Source organism: Pistacia vera, unplaced genomic scaffold, assembly GCF_008641045.1.
Source record: "Pistacia vera cultivar Batoury unplaced genomic scaffold, PisVer_v2 Contig570, whole genome shotgun sequence".
Lineage (NCBI taxonomy): Eukaryota > Viridiplantae > Streptophyta > Magnoliopsida > Sapindales > Anacardiaceae > Pistacia > Pistacia vera.
Genome location: NW_022196413.1, coordinates 649132 through 668883, shown reverse-complemented (window position 1 = coordinate 668883; position 19752 = coordinate 649132). Strand labels below are relative to the sequence as shown.

The 19752-nt window shown below is 45.0% G+C and overlaps 1 protein-coding gene across 1 annotated transcript; it reads left to right on the top strand.

Moving 5' to 3' along the window:
• The first annotated feature begins 18954 nt into the window (after positions 1 to 18954).
• Positions 18955 to 19396, top strand: LOC116109041 (mitochondrial import receptor subunit TOM7-1-like). Its single transcript, XM_031395296.1, has one exon. The coding sequence runs from the start codon at positions 19006 to 19008 to the stop codon at positions 19222 to 19224; it is 219 nt and encodes a 72-aa protein (XP_031251156.1). The 5' UTR covers positions 18955 to 19005; the 3' UTR covers positions 19225 to 19396.
• Positions 19397 to 19752: the final 356 nt, after the last annotated feature.

Genomic DNA, 19752 nt, shown 5'->3' with positions numbered 1-19752 from the left:
TTAATGGTTTTGATTACCCCATCATCATTTCATGTGATTAGTATATCATCAACATAAAAGATGAGGGCACTAAATGTTTTACCTCTTCTGCAAGAAAGTAGAGTATATTCGTGTTTGAATTGTACAAATCCTAGGCCTATGTATGCTTCCGTGCATTTTTCATTCCATTATCAAGATACTTGTTTTAAACCATAAAGAGACTTTCGTAATTGACATACTGTGTCCTCCCCCTGGTTGCGAAGTCCGGGAGGAAGCTTCATAAAGATCTCTTCATGAAGGTCACCATGGAGGAAAGCATTTTGAAAATCCATTTGATGCAAAGACCAGTCTTGAACAATATCAACTGAAAGAAAAGCTCGGACAATGACATGTTTGGCAACTGAAGAGAAGGTTTCTTGATAGTCAAAACCCTTCTCACTGAGTGAAACTCTTGGCAACCAATCGTGCCTTATACCTCTCAATTGATCTATCTACTATGCGTTTGATCCTGTATGCCCATTTACAACCAATGGGTTTTTCGGTGAAGAGGTCGAGATACTAATTCCCATGTGTGATTTTCGGAAAGAGCAAAAAGAGAGGATGCTAATCTAAGTATCTGTTTTGAATTTTGCAGAGATAGAAGGGAAGAGGCTACACATGATTTTGAGTTGTAGAAGCCATTTTAGAATGATGAAATATGGAATGTTGGGTTTAAGCCATAATGAAATGCAAGAATCAAGCCTCAATCTCATTCAATCTTCAATTACAGAAATTACTCCTAAGAATCCTTCTAATCACATTTAGTCACGTTATTGTATTTCCTTAATTTCATTTACATTTTTTGTATAAATAGAGCTATGTACAAAGTGTAATACTAAATATAAATACACAGAAAATATTTCTGAAACTCTTTCTCTTTCTTAGCAATCTCTAGCAGTATCTTCCTGCTTCTTTTGCCTACTTTTTTCTTCAAACCCTATCATGGTATCAGAGTTAAGCCCAGTTGAGCTGAGTGCTTGACCAGTGAGTGAAGAGTTAAAACTAGCAACTATCTCCATCAACAGGCATGACCCAACATATGGGCTTGACCGTGAGGGGAATGTTGGAGTCCCACACCGACTAGGCACACTTAAGCCTATTGGTCTATAAAATGGGATAATTCTCCCATTCAATAAGACCTTATTGTGTTAGGAGTCAAACTCACCTTAAATTCTATCAAAAATTCGTAACAACCAAAGATACCCAGTCGACTACGACAAGACTGGGTAAGATGTGTGCGTGATTATAAATAACCAGTTAAAAACAGATTGGAAAAGCCACGACGGGAGTAAACAAGAGGTTTTTATAATGGTTCAACAGGTTAGAATCAAGCCTATATCCACTGTTATGTTATTGTTTAGTGGTTGCTTTATACGTAGAGTGATTACAAGGAAGAAATGAAAGATGGAATCCATGGAGAATGATGCATGTGATACTATAACATGTATATTCATGTTTTGCAAAACATTTCAATCAAATTGAAAACAAGTAAGGTATAACTTGTTACCTCAAGTCCTTAAAAACCTTTGAGACTTTTAATTTCAAGAGAAATTAAACAAAAGAGTATCCACACTAAGGTAAAAGAAGAATTAGGCCAAGAGAGACATTTAGGGTTCTTAGAAATTTTGATCTCTACCCTAAAATTGATATATCATTTTCTTTATTTATGTAACCTTGTAAACAATTCAATAATTGTTTTGGACTTCCTTAAACAATTCCATAATTGTTTTTAGAGTTGTAAATAATTCCATAATTATTGTGAAGTTGTTAAACTTCTTTAAATAATAACATTGGATTAACATTTAATCACAATTAAAAATTTAACTCTTAAATTGTTTACATAACAATTTAACCTTTAAATTGTTCATATGTTTATAATTACAACTCATTATTAAATCCAATTTAATATAAAGAAAATGATTAATTATGAATTGGAATTCCATTTAATTCCAATTAGCAATTTAACTCTTAAATTATTCATAATAATTGATATAACCCTTCGTTGAATCTAATTCAATGACAATAATATAAATAACTTTATTACCCTTGGTAGGTGCTAGCCAACCTTGGATAATCAACTCTCTTTGGCTATTTCTCCATTCTCCATAGTATTTATGTGTGACATCTTAGGTTCACTGTGGCCTAGCCGTGGACCCAATATCATAGTCTATTTTGATATGTTTTGTCATAAATCTTTATGAACAAAACGCCTACCGATTATGGTAGGCATTTAGCAATGCTCCATAACCCCTAAGTCACAATGAAGATATACTTCAACGAATCCTTTTATAATCATACGCGCTATATAATCAAATCATTCAGTTGCCTAATCCCAATTAAGAATTGATTCATGGTATGTCAAAATCCTTATCTTAATTTTATATCAAATTGACAATCAATATATATGGAACGTGTCACCATGAAACAACCTTTCAAATAACATTTTATATATCCATTTCTCTTTTCCAATGTATCTTGACATTTGTTTAGGAACTTTATATCAATCTATACCAAGTCAACGGATCCCATCTTAACTATCACTTGTCCTCACACATAAACAACACATGACTAAATTGACTTATTAACACATGACATGATTAGCCTCGTGTTTATACACCATATGAACCATATGCGTTTATGCAGAATCCAACCGTGATATCTCAGGTCTAAGGATTAATAATACACTAGAAAGATCTTACGATAAATCGTTGACTGTATTTTAAATGTCCATGTGATTCATCATAAATGACCATATTCGATAAATAGTTCACTAACCGCTTATCCATGCTAATGCCCTATTGATATAACTTTTATAATCATCCACAATAATACCATCACATGATATTCTACGGAGCATTCAGATACCTACTATGTAAAATTATTGCCCAATTAATATTACTAGTAGGGAATACTTTGATGATTTTGATCTTCTAAAGATTTGTATCATCCGACATTTCACATGTTAATACATAATATAAATGAAGTAATAACCACATGTGAAATAAAAACAATTTTTTCTAGATAAGATAAAATGTATATACAAAATATATACATGACTATATATACAAAACATAATGCTCTAGAACTGACGATACGATTGGTTCTTAGAGCATACACTAACAAGAAATACGTAATAACGAGCTAAAACTCTCTTTGTAAGTGGTTTCCTATGCTTGCATAAATGATCGATCCTCAAAATGGAGGTGGTGCTTCCCTTTTATATGTTGTCTGATAGGGTGGTTGTTACGGGTGGGTTACACACATAATCTTCATAATCTGGATTGAGTCAGCTCACCATGCTTATTAAGTTGAACACCCCTACTTAACACTGAGAGCTTGTTAGATAAGTATCTGTTGCAGGAGCGACATGGGGTAAAACTGACCACTTGATGTAACAAGGTGAAGAGGACAGGTGGCATAAATCTGACCGTCGAAACAAGCACAACAAAAACCAACCATGTATGAGACACATATATGTGTATAAATTATGCTTGTTATCTGCGTTATGCTCGGCCAAGAAAAATGCAGAGATATATGCCTGACAGAGAGTCAGAAACCACCCCCTTCATCTTAAAAGTACGAATCTCATTTGTGTGATCTTTATAAAAGAAATTGGTTGGAAGAGTTTCTTCAAAATCAATTCCTAAAATATTAAAATTGAATTGGGCAGAAGAGTGTTATCGTGCAGTTTCTGAATATACAACTATACAGGAACTGAAAACTTCTAGAAACCGCAGTACAACCCTTACATCGGATTCATATTTTCCAATAACTTCACGTTCAGTTCATCTTATACACAGCAGGTGCGGTTACTTTAGTTCATCTCATAACATGAATATAAATCTAATCAGAGCATGGATAATATGAATATGAAACAAGAAGTTTAGGTGAGACAAAAATGGCACCAGGTCAATTACACACCATAAATTTATTTATTTCAAATTATCTTGATCATGATTTAGAATAGAATAGAATATACAGGTGATGACTGTTAGGGCCAAAAATCGTCCTTGGCCCAAATAGGGAAAAGGACCAAGTCTAGTCCTACGGAGGCCCAAGCCATAGTTCTCGTCTAACATGAGGAACGAAACGGCCCAAACTGAGCAGGCACAAGCCTCTCAAACCTGGACCTGTCCTAGGTCCATGGACAAATCCAAAGCCACAACCCCCTAGGATACTTCCTATTCCTGATACCTTTCCTACTCGGAGTAACTCTTAATCAGAATCACCTTCCTATACGGCACAGGGTAAGACAGCTTACCACAAATCCTAATTTTCTAGGGTTGTATCAGAGTCGTACTAGGACTCCTACCTCTACCAAGATTGGGAGACTAGACGATCACTATATAAACAGAGGCTAGCCCTCTTACAGGGGGCATCGACATTACACCCTCACACCCGAAACTCTTCACTCGAGAGTTTCATGGGTCACCGTAGTCACAGTCTCCGACTAGACTTCCGGTAATCTCTCGTTCCTTACCCCTCACTAAATTAGCCCCTTTCAGTCTTGCTGACTTGAGCGTGGAGTGCCTACGGCGAACACCACTCGGTGTTTCCCGTTCGCTTCACGTGTGTGTTTCTCTACGTGTGCAGGTGCAGCAGACGCTAGTGGCCTTGACCTCACGGGATCAGACCCCCCCTCCGTTCAGGTAGATTTTTAGTCTACAGTTTAGCGCCCACCGTGGGGCCTCTAGCAATTATTCGGCGTGACGAACCCTGCTACGTGGAGGAATTTCCAGGGCTAACAATCCAGAGGACGTTAACTCAGGCATCGAGGCCAGACTGGAGGCTTTGACGCTTCATGCAACAGAACTTAGACAAGGTGGCCGCTGGAAGCCGAAAACGCATCCATCGGGTCGAGAACCAGTCGCGAAAGAGAAAGTAAGTCAATTCTATGAACTCGAGTTTCTCCCCGGCCAAGCACCCTCCAACCGATTCCGCACCATTTCCCCTCCATGCAACCCCTCTCCACACCAGAGCACAACCCTCGGATTCTGGCAAAGGGCCGCGTCCGCTTGACGCATTGGCGGTCGACTACTCAGTTCTGACTAACGGAGATAAAGACACAACGGCGCGCGGTAGTTGACCCATCCCAGCCTCATGATCAAAACGATCTAACCATAGAGAATCCTAAGGACCATCCATCTCCCACTGCCATCCCCCCTCCAGTCAACCCAAATACAACCCCTCCTGCCTAGCTCTCCTCGCGGGGTGAACGGCCAACCAAACCAACACCAGCTCTTGAATTCACCCATCCCGAAAGACCGAACAACTACCAGACAACTCCCTGACCATCCATGTAGGAAGAACAACAGAACAGTGACAATGGGAGTCATCCCGCAGAAGGGATGAACGAACACATATGCTACCAAGGAACGCACGACGGACTGATGGTCAGTCTACCCCCCAGGGGATGACGCCACGAGGGTACCAGACCCGGTAAGACAGGATGACCCGATAGCATTCCTTCCCCGCAGAACAGTTATTGGCCAAAACTGGCGACGGTCGAGGCAGTAATGAGGCGTATCCCAGGAATGCCAATCCCAACCAAAAAAAGCAGACCGAATTGTTACGCGGACTCACCTTTTGCGGACGAGATCGCCCTGGCGACATGCCCCAAAAATTCAATATCCCAACATGAAACCATACGACGGTACCACCGACCCGAGACCACATAGCCTCGTACAAACAGGGATGTTCACTGTTCAATACCCCGGCCTCTTAGAGAAGCCTGTATGGCAAAAGCTTCGGTTCCAGTTTGTTGGTCCGGCGCTCAAGGTATACGAATCTCCCGAACGGATCATCGATGTTCGCACAGCTTACTGACACTTTTGTGAACAGTTCGCCAGCAGCAAGAAGCTAGAGAAGCTGTCGGCCGACTTGTACCGATACCAACGGAGAGGGGAACCATGAGAGAGTACTCAGTAGATTCAACAAGGAGAAAATCTCTATTCATTCCTGTAACCCCGAGACTGCTGTGGACGTTTCAGGAAAGGCCTCCTTCAGACGGGGAATATACAAGGAGCTCACAAAGTAGGCTTGTACTACCATGGAAGATGCTCTGGCCGAGCCGTGATCCAAATAAGGTGGGAGGAAGAGAGATAAACCGAGCCGCCATTCCAGATACGAACTAGGCGGAGACAGGAAACCGGAACCTAGACCGACAGAGCACGCGTACCAACCCCCTCAAGGAACATGAGCAGAGCCAGGAGACCATACGACCGCCAACCTCAAGAAACAATAACAGACAATCCGGATCGAATCAATTCAAAAACCAGAGTTAATCTCAGCATCGAACCAACCCAGGTCGTAGCGATAATGAAGGTAGGGATCCGTGTCAAGTGGCCTGGGAAGCTTAATCTGAGGCAAGGAGAGACACAACCAAGTGGTGCGAGTTCCACAATGACCATGGGCATAACACCAGGATTGCATCGCCTTGCGGCTCGAGGTTGCCGCGCTCTAAAGAAAGGACACCTCCGTGACCTACTTACGACAAAGGAAAAAACACCATCAGCCAGAAAAGCTCCAAACAACAGTCGCCCCCTCCGCGAGAACCGACACCTAAGGGTTTCTGTCGCTCATCTCCGGAGGATCAGAAATCAGTGGGGTAAGTTACTCATCAGCCAAACGGTATGCTGAAACCAACCACCATGAATCCATTCTGTTCATCCGGTCTCTAGGTCATGCTCCCATCAAGTGATTCAGTTCGAGGATGACGAGCCGATCACCCTGGTTGCCCCTCACCACGACCCTTAGTCCTTCCCTGCAAATAGCCAACATCTTAGTGTGAAGGGTGTTCGTGGATGGGGGTTCGTCAGCGAATATCCTATTCCTCGAAGCAGTAAAAGCTATGGGACTGGAAGAAGCAATATCAACAGACGACCGACACTGCTGGTTGGATAGTTCGGAACAGAAGTATACAATCGGGGAAATCACCCCCTCTATCTATGCCGGCGGGGGTGAACAAACAAACAGTCTTCCTGGTGATCGACTGCCCATCCCCCTACAACGTCATTTTGGGCCGTCCCTGGATTCATGAAATGCGGGCAGTACCTTCGACCTTCCACCAGCCATCAGGTTCCCAACCAAGTGGGGAGTGCAGGAGATCAAGGGCGACCCAAAGCTTCTAGGGATTGCTACAAGAACGCCTTCAAAGGCAAGGGACATTCCTCATAGCAATTACAGCTCATCCGACCCTCCGAACCGAGCGATCAAACGACAATGGAAGAGCTGGATGAGGTACAGATACATCCGGATGACCCAGAGAGAAAAACAAACATAGGCTCCCGCCTCGACCCCGAGACAAGAGAGAAGCTGATCGACTTCTAAAAAAGAATGAAGACTGTTTCGCCTGGTCCCATGCGACATGACCGGGATCAACCTGGACGCGATGGTCCACCAGCTCAAAGTAGAATCAGGTCACCGCCGGTCAAGCAGAAAAGGAGAAAATTCGCAGCTGAACGGAACCAGATCATCAATGAAGAGATCGAAAAACTCCTAAACAACGGCATGATCAGGAAGTCCACTACCCCGAATGGTGGCAAACGTCGTAGTCGTAAGAAGAAAAACGGGAAGTGGAGAGTCTGCATCGACTTCACAGACTTAAACAAAGCCTGCCCAAAGATTCTTTCCCGCTCCCACATATTGAATGATGGTAGAAGCCGACCGCAGGGCACGAACTCCTGAGTTTCATGGATGCCTTCTCGGGGTACAATCAGATTCTAATGAGCGGACGACGACAGGAGAAGACAGCTTTCATCACAGAGAGGGGAACTATGTTACAAAGTAATGCCGTCGGACTGAAAAACCCGGAGCCATACCAACGTCTGGTCACAAAATGTTCTCCGACCACTTAGGGAAGACCATGGAAGTTTACATCGACGACATGCTCGTCAAATCCCTGATTGCTGAACAACACCTTGACCACCTTAGCCAGGCATTCGCCATTCTCGGAAGTACAACATGAAACTAAACCCAGAAAAGTGCTCATTCGGCGTGTCGTCAGGTAAATTCTTAGGTTATAGGTTACTCAGCGAGGAATAGAAGCAAAACCGACCAGATCAGGGCAGTTCTCAGCACCATCCCCAACTTGGTCAGAGACGTCCAGCGTCTTGCAGGACGAGTGGCCGCCCTGAGCCGCTTATCTCCAGGTCCGCCGACAAGTGCCACCTTCTCCACGCCCTCAAAAAATCCAACAGGTTCGACGGACCCCCATGCGAAGAAGCCCTACAACAGCTGAAGAGATATCTGATACACCCCCTGCCGTCCAAACCCATGAACGGAGAGAAACTCTACGCTTACCTAGCGGTCTCAGAGACAGCCATATCAGCCGTACTAGTCCGAGAAGAAGAAACGAAGCAGTCACCGGTTTACTACATTAGCAAGTACTCCTCGACGCAGAAACTCGTTACAGTCAACTGGAAAAGCTCGCCCTTTCTCTCATCCATGCATCCAGGAAGCTCAGACCGTACTTCCAATGCCATCCTATAGTGTGATCACCTCCTTCCGCTCAAGAAAATATTGCACAAACCAGAGCTGTCAGGCCGACTCATGAATGGACAGTAGAACTCAGCGAGTACGACGTATCATACCAACCCCGCACCGCCGTCAAGTCCCAAGCACTAGCAGATTTCATTGCCGACTTCACACCAGGAAACGCCCAGGCCGAAAAAGAATTACTATGCATGAACGGCGCACCACCTTCAAAGTGGACCCTTAGTAGACGGATCAAGTAATGTCAACGGAGCGGACTGGAATAGTACTGATCACACCCGAGGGAGACATCATCAGCGAGCAGTCCGTTGTGGGTTCAAGTGCACGAATAATGAGCGAATACGAAGCCCTCTTAGCTGGACTCACCTTGGCCAGAGAGATCGGCGCCAAGAGACTAGAAGTGAAGTCAGACTCTCAACTCGTGGTCAATCAACTATAAGGTAGTACCAAGCACGTGACTCTAAAATGACATCCTATCTAAGCATGGTCAAAAAGTTGCAGGCCGAATTCGAAGAGTTCTCAATAGTACAGATCCCAGAGCTGAGAACACCATGCCGACGCCCTCGCCAACCTTGGTTCAGCACTCCCATGTTCCTCTGAGTCATCGCCCCCCTCCTATTCATGCAGTGGCCAGCTAACTGGAAAGAAACCACCGAAAAATCTGCCAGAGAAGCCATGGGCATTGAGCAAACCAACTGGGATGGATCCGATAGTGAAGTACCTGGAAGACGATGAGCTCCCAGATGAGAAGAACGAAGCGCGCCGATTGAAAGCAAAAGCCGCTAGATTCACCCTACATGACGGTCAACTCCTCAGAAAGTCGTTCTCGGGTCCCTACCTCAAATGCAAAGCCCAGAAGAGGCCCAAAATGTCCTATCCGAAATCCATGAAGGCGAATGCGGTAACCAGGGGGACGCAGTCTTGTCACCGGGTGATCACCCGGGGTTACTACTGGCCGACTATCCGTGCCGATTCGACGCTTATGCGAAGAGATGCGATAACTGTCAAAGGTTTGCCCACGTCTCACACCTCCCACCAGAACGGCTCCACTCCATTCTGACACCATGGCCATTCATGAAGGGGGAATGGACATCGTGGGAAAGCTACCTACTGCACCAGGGCAACGGGTCTTCATGTTGGCAGATACAGATTACTTCAATAAGTGGATCGAAGCTGAGGCATTGGCCCAAGTCAGAGACCGAGAAGTGAAGCTTTCATCTGGAAAAACGTGATCTGCCGGTTCGGAATACCGAAAGAGATGTAACCGACAATGGGTCCAGTTCATTAGTTCGGGCTTTAGGGATTTCTGTGACACATGGGGATAAAGTTAAGCTTTCGACACCCCGCAACCCCCAATCTAAAGGCCAGGCCGAGTCGTCAAACAAAACAATCATGCAGACACTGAAGAAGCGATTACAGAAAGCAAGGGCGCATGGGCGGACGAGTACCCGGAGTCCTCGGTCATACCGAACCACGGCTCGATCATCAACTGGCGAAACACCGTTCTCCCTGCATATGGTTCAGAAGCAGTCATCCCAGCCGAAATATCAGTTCGTCCACTAGGCTCCAGTGGGCGGACGAGGAATCAAATAGCCAAAACCTTTGCCAGAACCTTGACACTGTGGACGAACTACGAGAACAAGCAAGTATCCGCAGCGAGCCTACAGCAACAAGCCGCCCGTCATTACAACCGCAGCGTGAGGATCCGCACTTTCAGGATAGGCGATGGGTCTTCGTAAAGTCTTCCAAAATACCAAAGAGATTAACCTGGCAAACTCGGACCCACCTGGGAAGGCCCTACAAGATAATCAAGAAGCGGGGAAAGGCGCCTACAAACTCCAGACCCCCGAGGGCAAAGACATCCAACAGTTGGAATGCCGTTCACCCCAAACGTAACTCTAGGTGAACTCCTGTTAATTTTTTTTCGTTGTTTTGTTTTTTTTAAGGATGAATGGGCTATCCATCTCTCTTAGACAATCGTTCACGGCCAAACATTTAATGAGTATTATTCAGAAATTTTCATCTCCAATCGACCCCGGTCGACGAATGCTTACACCTTCAAAGGCCTGCCGATGAACGTATACACCTTCGAATCGCATGCCGATGAACGTTCATACACCTTAAATCGGCCTCGCCGATGAACGTTCGTACACCTTCAAATCGCCTGCCCGATGAACGTTCATACACCTTCAAATCGGCCCGCCCGATGAACGTTCTCACACCTTCAATCGGCTGCCGAGGACATTCGAACACCTCAAATCGGCTGCCCGATGAACGTTCGAACACCTCAAATCGGCCTCACCGAGAAGTTCGAACACCTTCAAATCGGCCTCGCCCGATGAACGTTCGTACACCTTCAAATCGGCCTCGCCCGATGAACGTTCGTCACCTTCAATCGGCCTTGCCCGATGAACGTTCGTACACTCAAATCGGCCTGCCGATGAACGTTCGAACACCTCCAAATCGGCCTCGCCCGATGAACGTTCAACACTTCAAATCGGCTCGCCCGATGAACGTCTACACCTTCAAATCGGCCTTGCCGATGGACATTCGAACACCTTCAAATCGGCCTCGCCCGATGAACGTGAACACCTCCAATCCTTCAAATCGGCCTCGCCCGATGAAAGTTCTCACACCTTCAAATCGGCTTGCCCGATGACATTCGAACACCTTCAAATCGGCCTCGCCCGATGAACGTTCGAACACCTCAAATCGGCCTCAACCGATAGCGTAACGTTCGAACACCTCAAATCGGCCTCGCCCGATGAACGTTCGTACACCTTCAAATCGGCCTCGCCCGATGAACGTTCGTACACCTTCAAATCGGCCTGCCCGATGAACGTTCGTACACTCAAATGCCTGCCGATGAACGTTCGAACACCTCCAATCGGCCCGCCCGATGAACGTCCGTACCCTTCAAATCGGCCTCGCCCGATGAACGTTCTCACACCTTAAATCGGCCTTGCCGATGGACGTTCGAACGCCTCCAATCGGCCTCGCGATTGACGTTGGACACCTGCAAATCGGTCTCGCCCGATAAACGTCGAACAACCATCAAGACTAGACACCGCTGAAACGGCCTCATTCAACCTAAGAAAAGTCACCAGCCAGGGGACTACACACTCGACGCGCCAAACGGGAAACCAGTCCTAAACCAGTGACAGCACAAAACAACCCAAATAAAAAACGCGTCTCGGCATCAGGCCACGACGAGACACATGCACAAATACAAGAGAAATAAAAGAGCAGGTGATTCATCCAAAGAAACATGAGACACAACAGTCAAAGTTATATATATAAGGCGCCAAACGCCCAAAGTAGAAATACAGGAAACGGCACAACGCCAGACGAAGGGCATCGAGGCCCTAAAACACAAAAAAAAAAATATAAAAGGGGGGGTGGGAGGCACTAAGCATCCTCGGCACGAGTCTCGTCCTCCGTCAAGGCGGTCGGGCATACACCACTAGTGCTCGGCCCCGGAGCCGGACCGCTCTCGTCCCCAACGCCTGGCTGACTGAGCTCAGGCGCCTGCTCCTCGCCCTGCCACCGGATGACCAATCTCCTCCTCCAATAAATCCTGCATGAGCAAATGTCTTCATCCGGATCCCAATGAGAAGTCGCCCTTCTTAAAACTCCAACATGAGTTCGCCCCGGGCCTTAATAATGGCGTCATCAGCAATAGAGATGCACTGCTCCCTGAGGGATTCGACCCCGCGGTCCTCCGGCTAACTCACGACGCAGTCTCTCGACCTCAGCCTCATATCCGGAGGCGCTGCTGACTGCTGCTCAGCCTTCGGGAGCTGCCTCTTTGACGCAAACCAGGTTGGCCTTGGATATATCTTGTATCGCTTTTCTTGCGCCACGACAGCCTCCTCAGATGGAGACTGCTAGTGAGTACCTGCAAAACAAAACGGGCAATGAGAACGAAGTCAAAAAGAAATGTAAACAAACACGCTCATACTACAGCGCAGGATACGCCCCAGAGCGGCAGCAACCGACCCATCTGGTTCAGACGCGCTCGCGCGGGGAAAAAGAGGAGTCGGCCATCTTACTCATTGATGTTGCGTGAGTAAGTCGACGCGTAGCCGGAATCGTGATAGTGATAGTCCCGGCCTCTCATCACACACGGCAGCCTGGGACGACCATACTCCGACGAGGGCTGCTGACTCGGTGGCTGCCGACTGGGCGGCGTCACCAGTACATCCTCGACCCTTACATCGCTCACCAACGACCCCTTTTCCTCTTCTCTCGACGCTGGCGATGGATTCGCTCGCGCTCGGGACAGTCAATTCTTCATGAGGACTCTGCAAGGGCAAACTCTCCAACGGTTAGTGGGTTCAGCCCTGACTCACCAAAAATGAGATGGTTGGGAGTACCGACTCAGGAGCACATCCCAAGTCTGCTTCAGCGAGGGAAAGGGAGTACCTCTTGAATAGCCTCTACACCGGCCCAAAGATACTGCTCCTCGAGTGACTCTGCTAGCACCACTCCAATCCCTCTGCTCCAATGGGATGGCTAACACCCTCTGGGTAGCTACGTCCAAGCCGTCCCCGCTCTGCCCAGCGCGATTGAAATCGAGCTCTGCAAACAAGAAACATAATCAAGATTAGTAATCAAAAGCACGAAAGAAACAACTAGTTCTCACCAGTGGCTCGCCACCCGACGGGATCTCGCCCATGCCCCTATCTCCAAAGACGGCCTGACCCTTCAAAAAAAAGTAACGGTCTTTCCAGTTTTTGTCACTGGACCGCAGGTCGGTACTAGATGAGACCTATGTGCCTCAAGTTCAGTAGATATCGACCCTTCTCCTTATCATTCTCTTCAGGAAGTACGAGTACAGCAGCTCGTGCAACCCAAACACAATCTGATGCCGAACACACAGATCCTCCAAAGCCATCAACAGCCTCCAGGCATTCGGCATAAGCTGGGAAGGGGCGATAATGAAATGATTCAGCACCTCCCAGACTAGGGAGGCACAGGCAACCTCAACCATGTGGAACCCTTCTCATATAAGCAGACCCAACCTTCAGCCTCCAATCAACACGCTCGTACGACCGTGGGGCCCGAACCTACCGAAACGGGAATATGATACAGGGTACGGAGGCGCCACACGTCATATCCCTCAGCACGGCGGTCCCTAGTTAGAATCCCACTACCCGCTGGCTCGGCCCCTCTTCAGAGCTACTACGGAGTGGAGGGTCTGTCAGCTCCGGAGTCTTCCCCACTCCTACCATACGCCCCGCGCCACTCGGCCCAGCTCCACTCGGCAGCTCCACTCAGCCCAGCTCCACTCGGCCCTGGAGCAGCCACACTAACTCCGGTCGGCACACCGACCGGAACATCCCTTCAGGCATTACCACCATATGGGGGCACGCTCGTACTCGTCCCCCAAGTCCACTCGCGACTCGAACTTTCGGACGTATCCCGACATCGGATCACTAGCCCGCCCAACCGACCGACTCCTACACCAAACCGAACTTAGCCTCGGTCGCTGTTCTACGAATGGAACACCAGTCACCCACTAGCCGACCGACCGAAAGGGTGAACTGCTTGTCACCGCAAACGAGTCTCTACTCCGATTCGACCTATCCAACCGAACAAACCTCCGCCAGACTCGAAGACGCTGAATCGTTCGCCCCGGACGACCGATCCAACTGAAACGTCAATCCCAGTCTGCTGTCTTTGAACACTACTCACTCGCCCCAAGCGACTGTTCCCGTCACACTTTTAGCCCTCGGTCAGACGTACCGACCGACCCAAACCACGCAAAATTGACTTTTTTTCCGTCCTTCAAGATGTAAACCCAAAACCCAGAAATTTCACCTACGACCAAGTTCTTCCCAGAAACTCACCGGAAAACTCAAACCTAGAAAATTTCTCTTGTATTCTAACACCAAAAACGCCTAGAAACCCAGTCTAAACCCACAAAACTCTAAACTTCTTGCTTTACTTTCCAGAAATCTTACCAAAAAAGAAAAAACTACCTAAAAGAACAACAAAACGACGCCAAAAAGAAGAAATTACCTTGTAAGACTGGAATAGAATCACTTTCGCTCAAGAACCTGGGACAAAAACGCAGAGAAAAGGGGTGAAGGATTTTTGGGAGAAAAACGCGAAAAACCAAACTGAAATGGAAGACGAACAGTCCGCTCCCCAATTTTGTAAAGAAAAAGGGGGGACACGTGGCAGGCTATGATTGATCAGTTGTCAGAAGTCTCTTCGTTTTCCTGCTCTCGAAACGACGAATCATTTCTCACCGTACATGTGGCAGTGATCCTAACCACCTGGGAAATCGTGAGACTGTCCAGATTCCGCATCTCGGTCAACCGACCCTCCCGACCGACTCAGACGGAACATATCAGTAGTACGTCCTGACACACCCAATATTTGACCCAGTAGCGCACATGGCCGATCGACCCATCCCACCGACCGAGTTTCTCAAGCCAGGAGCTTTCTCGGGCGCCTCACGTTCGACCGACCCGGAAAGCTCGAACGATGGACGCATGAGCTCGGCGTAGCCCGAGTTAAAACCTTCAGGAAGCCATCAAGCCTCGTCCAGTCGCCCATCCGAGGCGAACGATGGGTCAACATTTTTAGTCTCCCATCTGGTCGTCCCTACAGCCCGACCAAAGGGATCTCGGTAAACATTTTGGGTTTGGCCCGACCGGGAAGGACGAACAACCGTTCTCGCGGTGTTTCTACGATAATCGTGCTAACATACCGAGCGACCCGACCTAGCTTTCGGCTCTTCGGCTCACTGAACCGATCAGGCACAACACGTGGCGGCATGCTCTTGTTCGGGAATGTATATCGACCAAGACCCAACCAAATCACTCGCGTCAGTCTACTTTCTCCAATGATTGCTCGCCCATGGGGAAAGAACGAGCTCGTCTTGAGTACGACCTACTCTCTAACTTGAGATACCCAACTCAGAGAGTGGGGGACAAACTGTTAGGGCCAAAAATCGTCCTTGGCCCAAATAGGGAAAAAGGACCAAGTCCAGTCCTACGGAGGCCCAAGCCATAGTTCTCGTCTAACATGAGGAACGAAACGGCCCAAACTGAGCAGGCACAAGCCTCTCAAACCTGGACCATGTCCTAGGTCCATGGACAAATCCAAAGCCCACAACCCCCTCAGGATACTTTCCTACTCCTGATCAATCTCCCATTCAAGGTCGCCTTCCTATTCCTGATCACTTTCCTACTCGGAGTTACTCCTAATTAGAATCACCTTCCCATACGGACACGGGTAAGACAGCTTACCACAAATCCTAATTCTTCTAGGGTTTGTATCAGAGTCGTACTAGGACTCCTACTTCTACCAAGATTGGGAGACTAGACGATCACTATATAAACAGAGGCCAGCCCTCTTACAAAGGGCATCGACATTACACCCTCACACCCGAAACTCTTCACTCGAGAGTTTCATTGGGTCACCGTAGTCACAGTCTCCGACTAGACTTCCGGTAATCTCTCGTTCCTTACCCCTCACTAAATTAGCCCCTTTCAGTCTTGCTGACTTGAGCGTCGGAGTGCCTACGGCAAACACCACCCCGGTGTTTCCCGTTCGCTTCACGTGTGTGTTTCTCTACGTGTGCAGGTGCAGCAGATCGCTAGTGGCCTTGACCTCACGGGATCAGACCCCCCTTCCGTTCAGGTAGATTTTTACGTCTACAGATACGACTGATAGCCCGCAACAGACCGTTCTCTGCTAGCTCATATGCTTCCACTTTCAAACAGTTCCTAGAAAATAAGTACTAGACGGGAAGACAGCAGGATCTATTTAAAGGAAGCGAAATTGGGAAAAACTTGGATTGTGGGAATAGGATTCAAACTTTGAAAAGGAAACAACAGTACGGTTCCTTCTAGGATTGGGTTTATTTAAATATCGACACCATCATGACTTGTGGGATTCATTAATGGCAGCAGCTCTCTAATCCTTCTTTGACCCGGAGTTGTATTCTGAAACTGGAAAATCCCGGCCATAAGCAAGACAAAAGCCGAGAGCCCACCCTTATAAAGAGGGGCTATACAAGCAATCCAAAAGAAAAAATCCAATGGTTGAAAACCTTGCAAATCCAGTCCAAATACGCATCCATATCACTAAAAAAAATCAATAACTAAATTAAACATAATAAGTTGTTCATTAATTTCTATTAGTAACATAGAAATCAATTTGGTTAGATCTAATTCTATCTCATCTAATAATCTACTACTGTTTGAACAAATAATGACGCCAAATTAATTGAGAGAAGAACATGACTTCGCGATGACAAAAGCATGAGTCGCAACAAGGAGCAGCAGCGTCCTCTCCTTCCCATCTTTCTCCGTTCCAATTTTTTAAACAGTCGCAGCTCCTGGAATTGAAATCTTCTGCTTCAATATTGATTGTTATCATATTACGAGTCCACATACACCGAAAATTCTCTCTTATTTTCATCCTTAACTCTCTTGTTCTGCACCTCTTCAAAGAAGCTAAAAGCTTTAAGCCATGTTGCTTGTGCTCACCTCCCGAACATACGAGGATGATGCTATAAATATAACTTGACTCAACGTGTCCTTTATCAGCAGCTCTCTTCAAACAATTCAATCCATGTTCTGTTTTGGACGTACTGAAATATTCATACAAACCTAATATGTATAACCATTCTGGGTTTCCACTCTCTTCGCAACGGTTTAAGAACTTGGAGACTTGTTTGGTCATATTCCACCATGGAAATATACTAAACATGTCTATGGATGCCTTCTCAAAGATGAANAAGCTGCATCTTTTGCCAATAAAATTTGTAGGGATAGACAGAGCTTTAAACTATGATAATTTTAATACCGATATTGTCACAAAATATAGTCGGAAATTTATTCCAACAACCACTATTGGAAACTATATTAATTATGTTAATTTACATAATTTAGTTTTAGAATATTTTAATTAAAAGTCACCTTATTATCATATGGGGAGCATTTAAGTAATTAAATTTATTATGTATAAATGTATTCAGATTTCAAAATTATGCTAGGAAACTCGAAAAATTTTAAAAATAAGTGACAATTTGATAATCTAAACTCTAATTCCAAATTAGATTTAAGATGTAAGTGGAAAAATAATCACACTCCTAAAGGAAGTCAACGATTCATATTTTGAGGACATCAACAATAATCTCCTGTGTGTTTGTTTTATTATTTTTGAAAAAGTTGAGTTATTATTAGAAGAGTGATGCTATGGGTACTAACGGATGGGTACTAATCTGTGTACTAACTAAAGCATAGTACCCTTACTATGTGTATAGTACCCGTACTATGCTTTAGTTAGTACACAGATTAGTACCCATCCGTTAGTACCCAAAGTATTATTCTTATTAGAATGATAGGATTTGAATTTGAAAATGTGTTTTCATAAGATTATTTTTTAATCCCCTATATTTGTTAATTTAGTTAAACACTCTCTATAATTAAATGTCCGTAGTTGATGGCCGGCTATGGAGAATAGGTAGGTGGGTGTGAGTGTTTTTGTTCATTATAAACTTTTTTTATTGGGGTGTTTAGTTAAATTAACAAACCTAGGAAGTTAAAAAAATCTTTGTGTTTGGTTCAATATTTCTACCCATATTTCCAATCCTATTCCCCAAACATTGTTTGGCACATTATTTGAGAAATATTAGTGTATTTTTTAATTACTTTTAGACCTCTTAAGTTTATTAATTTTATTAAATACCCAAAAAAGTTTAAAAATTAGCAAAAGCACCCCCATCCACCCATACTTGTTAGATTCCGATAACCACCGTCGGTGGTAGCCGGAATCTGTCACAACGGCTTACACCACGACCAAAAATGACTGGTTATTCATCTATCTAGCTGTCAGCGATGGTCAAAGATGGAATTTTGCGGTAGTCGACGACCACATCTGGCCGTAGATCTGACTTTTTTCGGTCAGATCCGTGGTGGATCTGGCCAGAAAAGGTCATATTGACGCGTTACGACACAGATCCGACCGGTCTATGTGATAACACAATTTTTCGGCCAGATTCTGACGGTGGTGGCTGGAATCTGGCACTATGGGTAGTGGGTGTGTTTTTGTCATTTTACACAATTTTTATATATTGGGGTGTTTAATTAAATTAGCAAACCTAGGAGGTTTTTTAGAATTTTTTAAATTTTACCTCGTAATACTCCCCTATTCAACTATCAAATATTATTCCTAAAATACTATCCAAAATAATAAACCAAATGCACTAAATATTTTGAGTTGAATAGCATATAATTGGATTTTAAGAATAGTGCAACAAACATATATTTCTATGGATTTTGTTAAAATCATACTAAAATTCAGGGAGCGGTTTCCGAAAAATCCAAAATATAGGGAACGTTGTAATTACCCTAAAGTATGGGGAGGTCAAATAATTACCCAAACATTATAAGTTGTTTAATCGAGGAGTTAGGGTTTATAATCATACGAAGCCTTGAGAAAGAGCGAGAAGGAGAGACAGAGGCGGAGAGAATGGGTTCAAGGGTAACACTGAAGAGCAAAGGCAAGAGCGTAAAGGGAGCAAAAGCAGCGGAGGAGAAATCAACGGCGGATTATTTGAAAGAGTGGAGCACATGGACCATGAAAAAGGCTAAAGTCATCACTCACTACGGTTTCATTCCTCTCGTTATCATCATCGGCATGAACTCCGATCCCAAACCCCAGCTCTATCAGCTCCTCAGCCCCGTCTGATAAGCTTCCTTTCTGTTTGATTTTATTAATATAAATGAAAGGCTTTTTATCTGTCGAGTCTACATGATTTGAGGAAATTAGGTTTTGTTTCATGTGACTTTACTTTCTTGTTTGCTATGTAACTTTATGGATTCCTCCCATCTATCATAATAACTACAATTTGAATTCTATATTCTCTTTTTAGGTTTTTTGATTGAAGGGTTCTATTTGATTTGGTGAATTTGTTTAATTGAATAAATCAACGTATAGTTGAAATATAATTTATTGTCTGGTCAATTTTCTTATTCTTTTTGGATTGTGGAGCTTTATGTTTTCATTGTCCAGATTAGACAAATCATAATATTTGTTGTAGAAAAATTGTTGATCATTTTGAATCAAATATCTGACATATAGCCTCTGTTTTGGCCAAATTGGCAAACTGAAACTTCTTTTTTTGTTTAGTTGCCAAAGATTTATGGAAAAGAGAGTGAAGGTTTATACTTATTTATCTTACATTTGAAAAAAAAAATGTTGAAATAGTTATTGTTC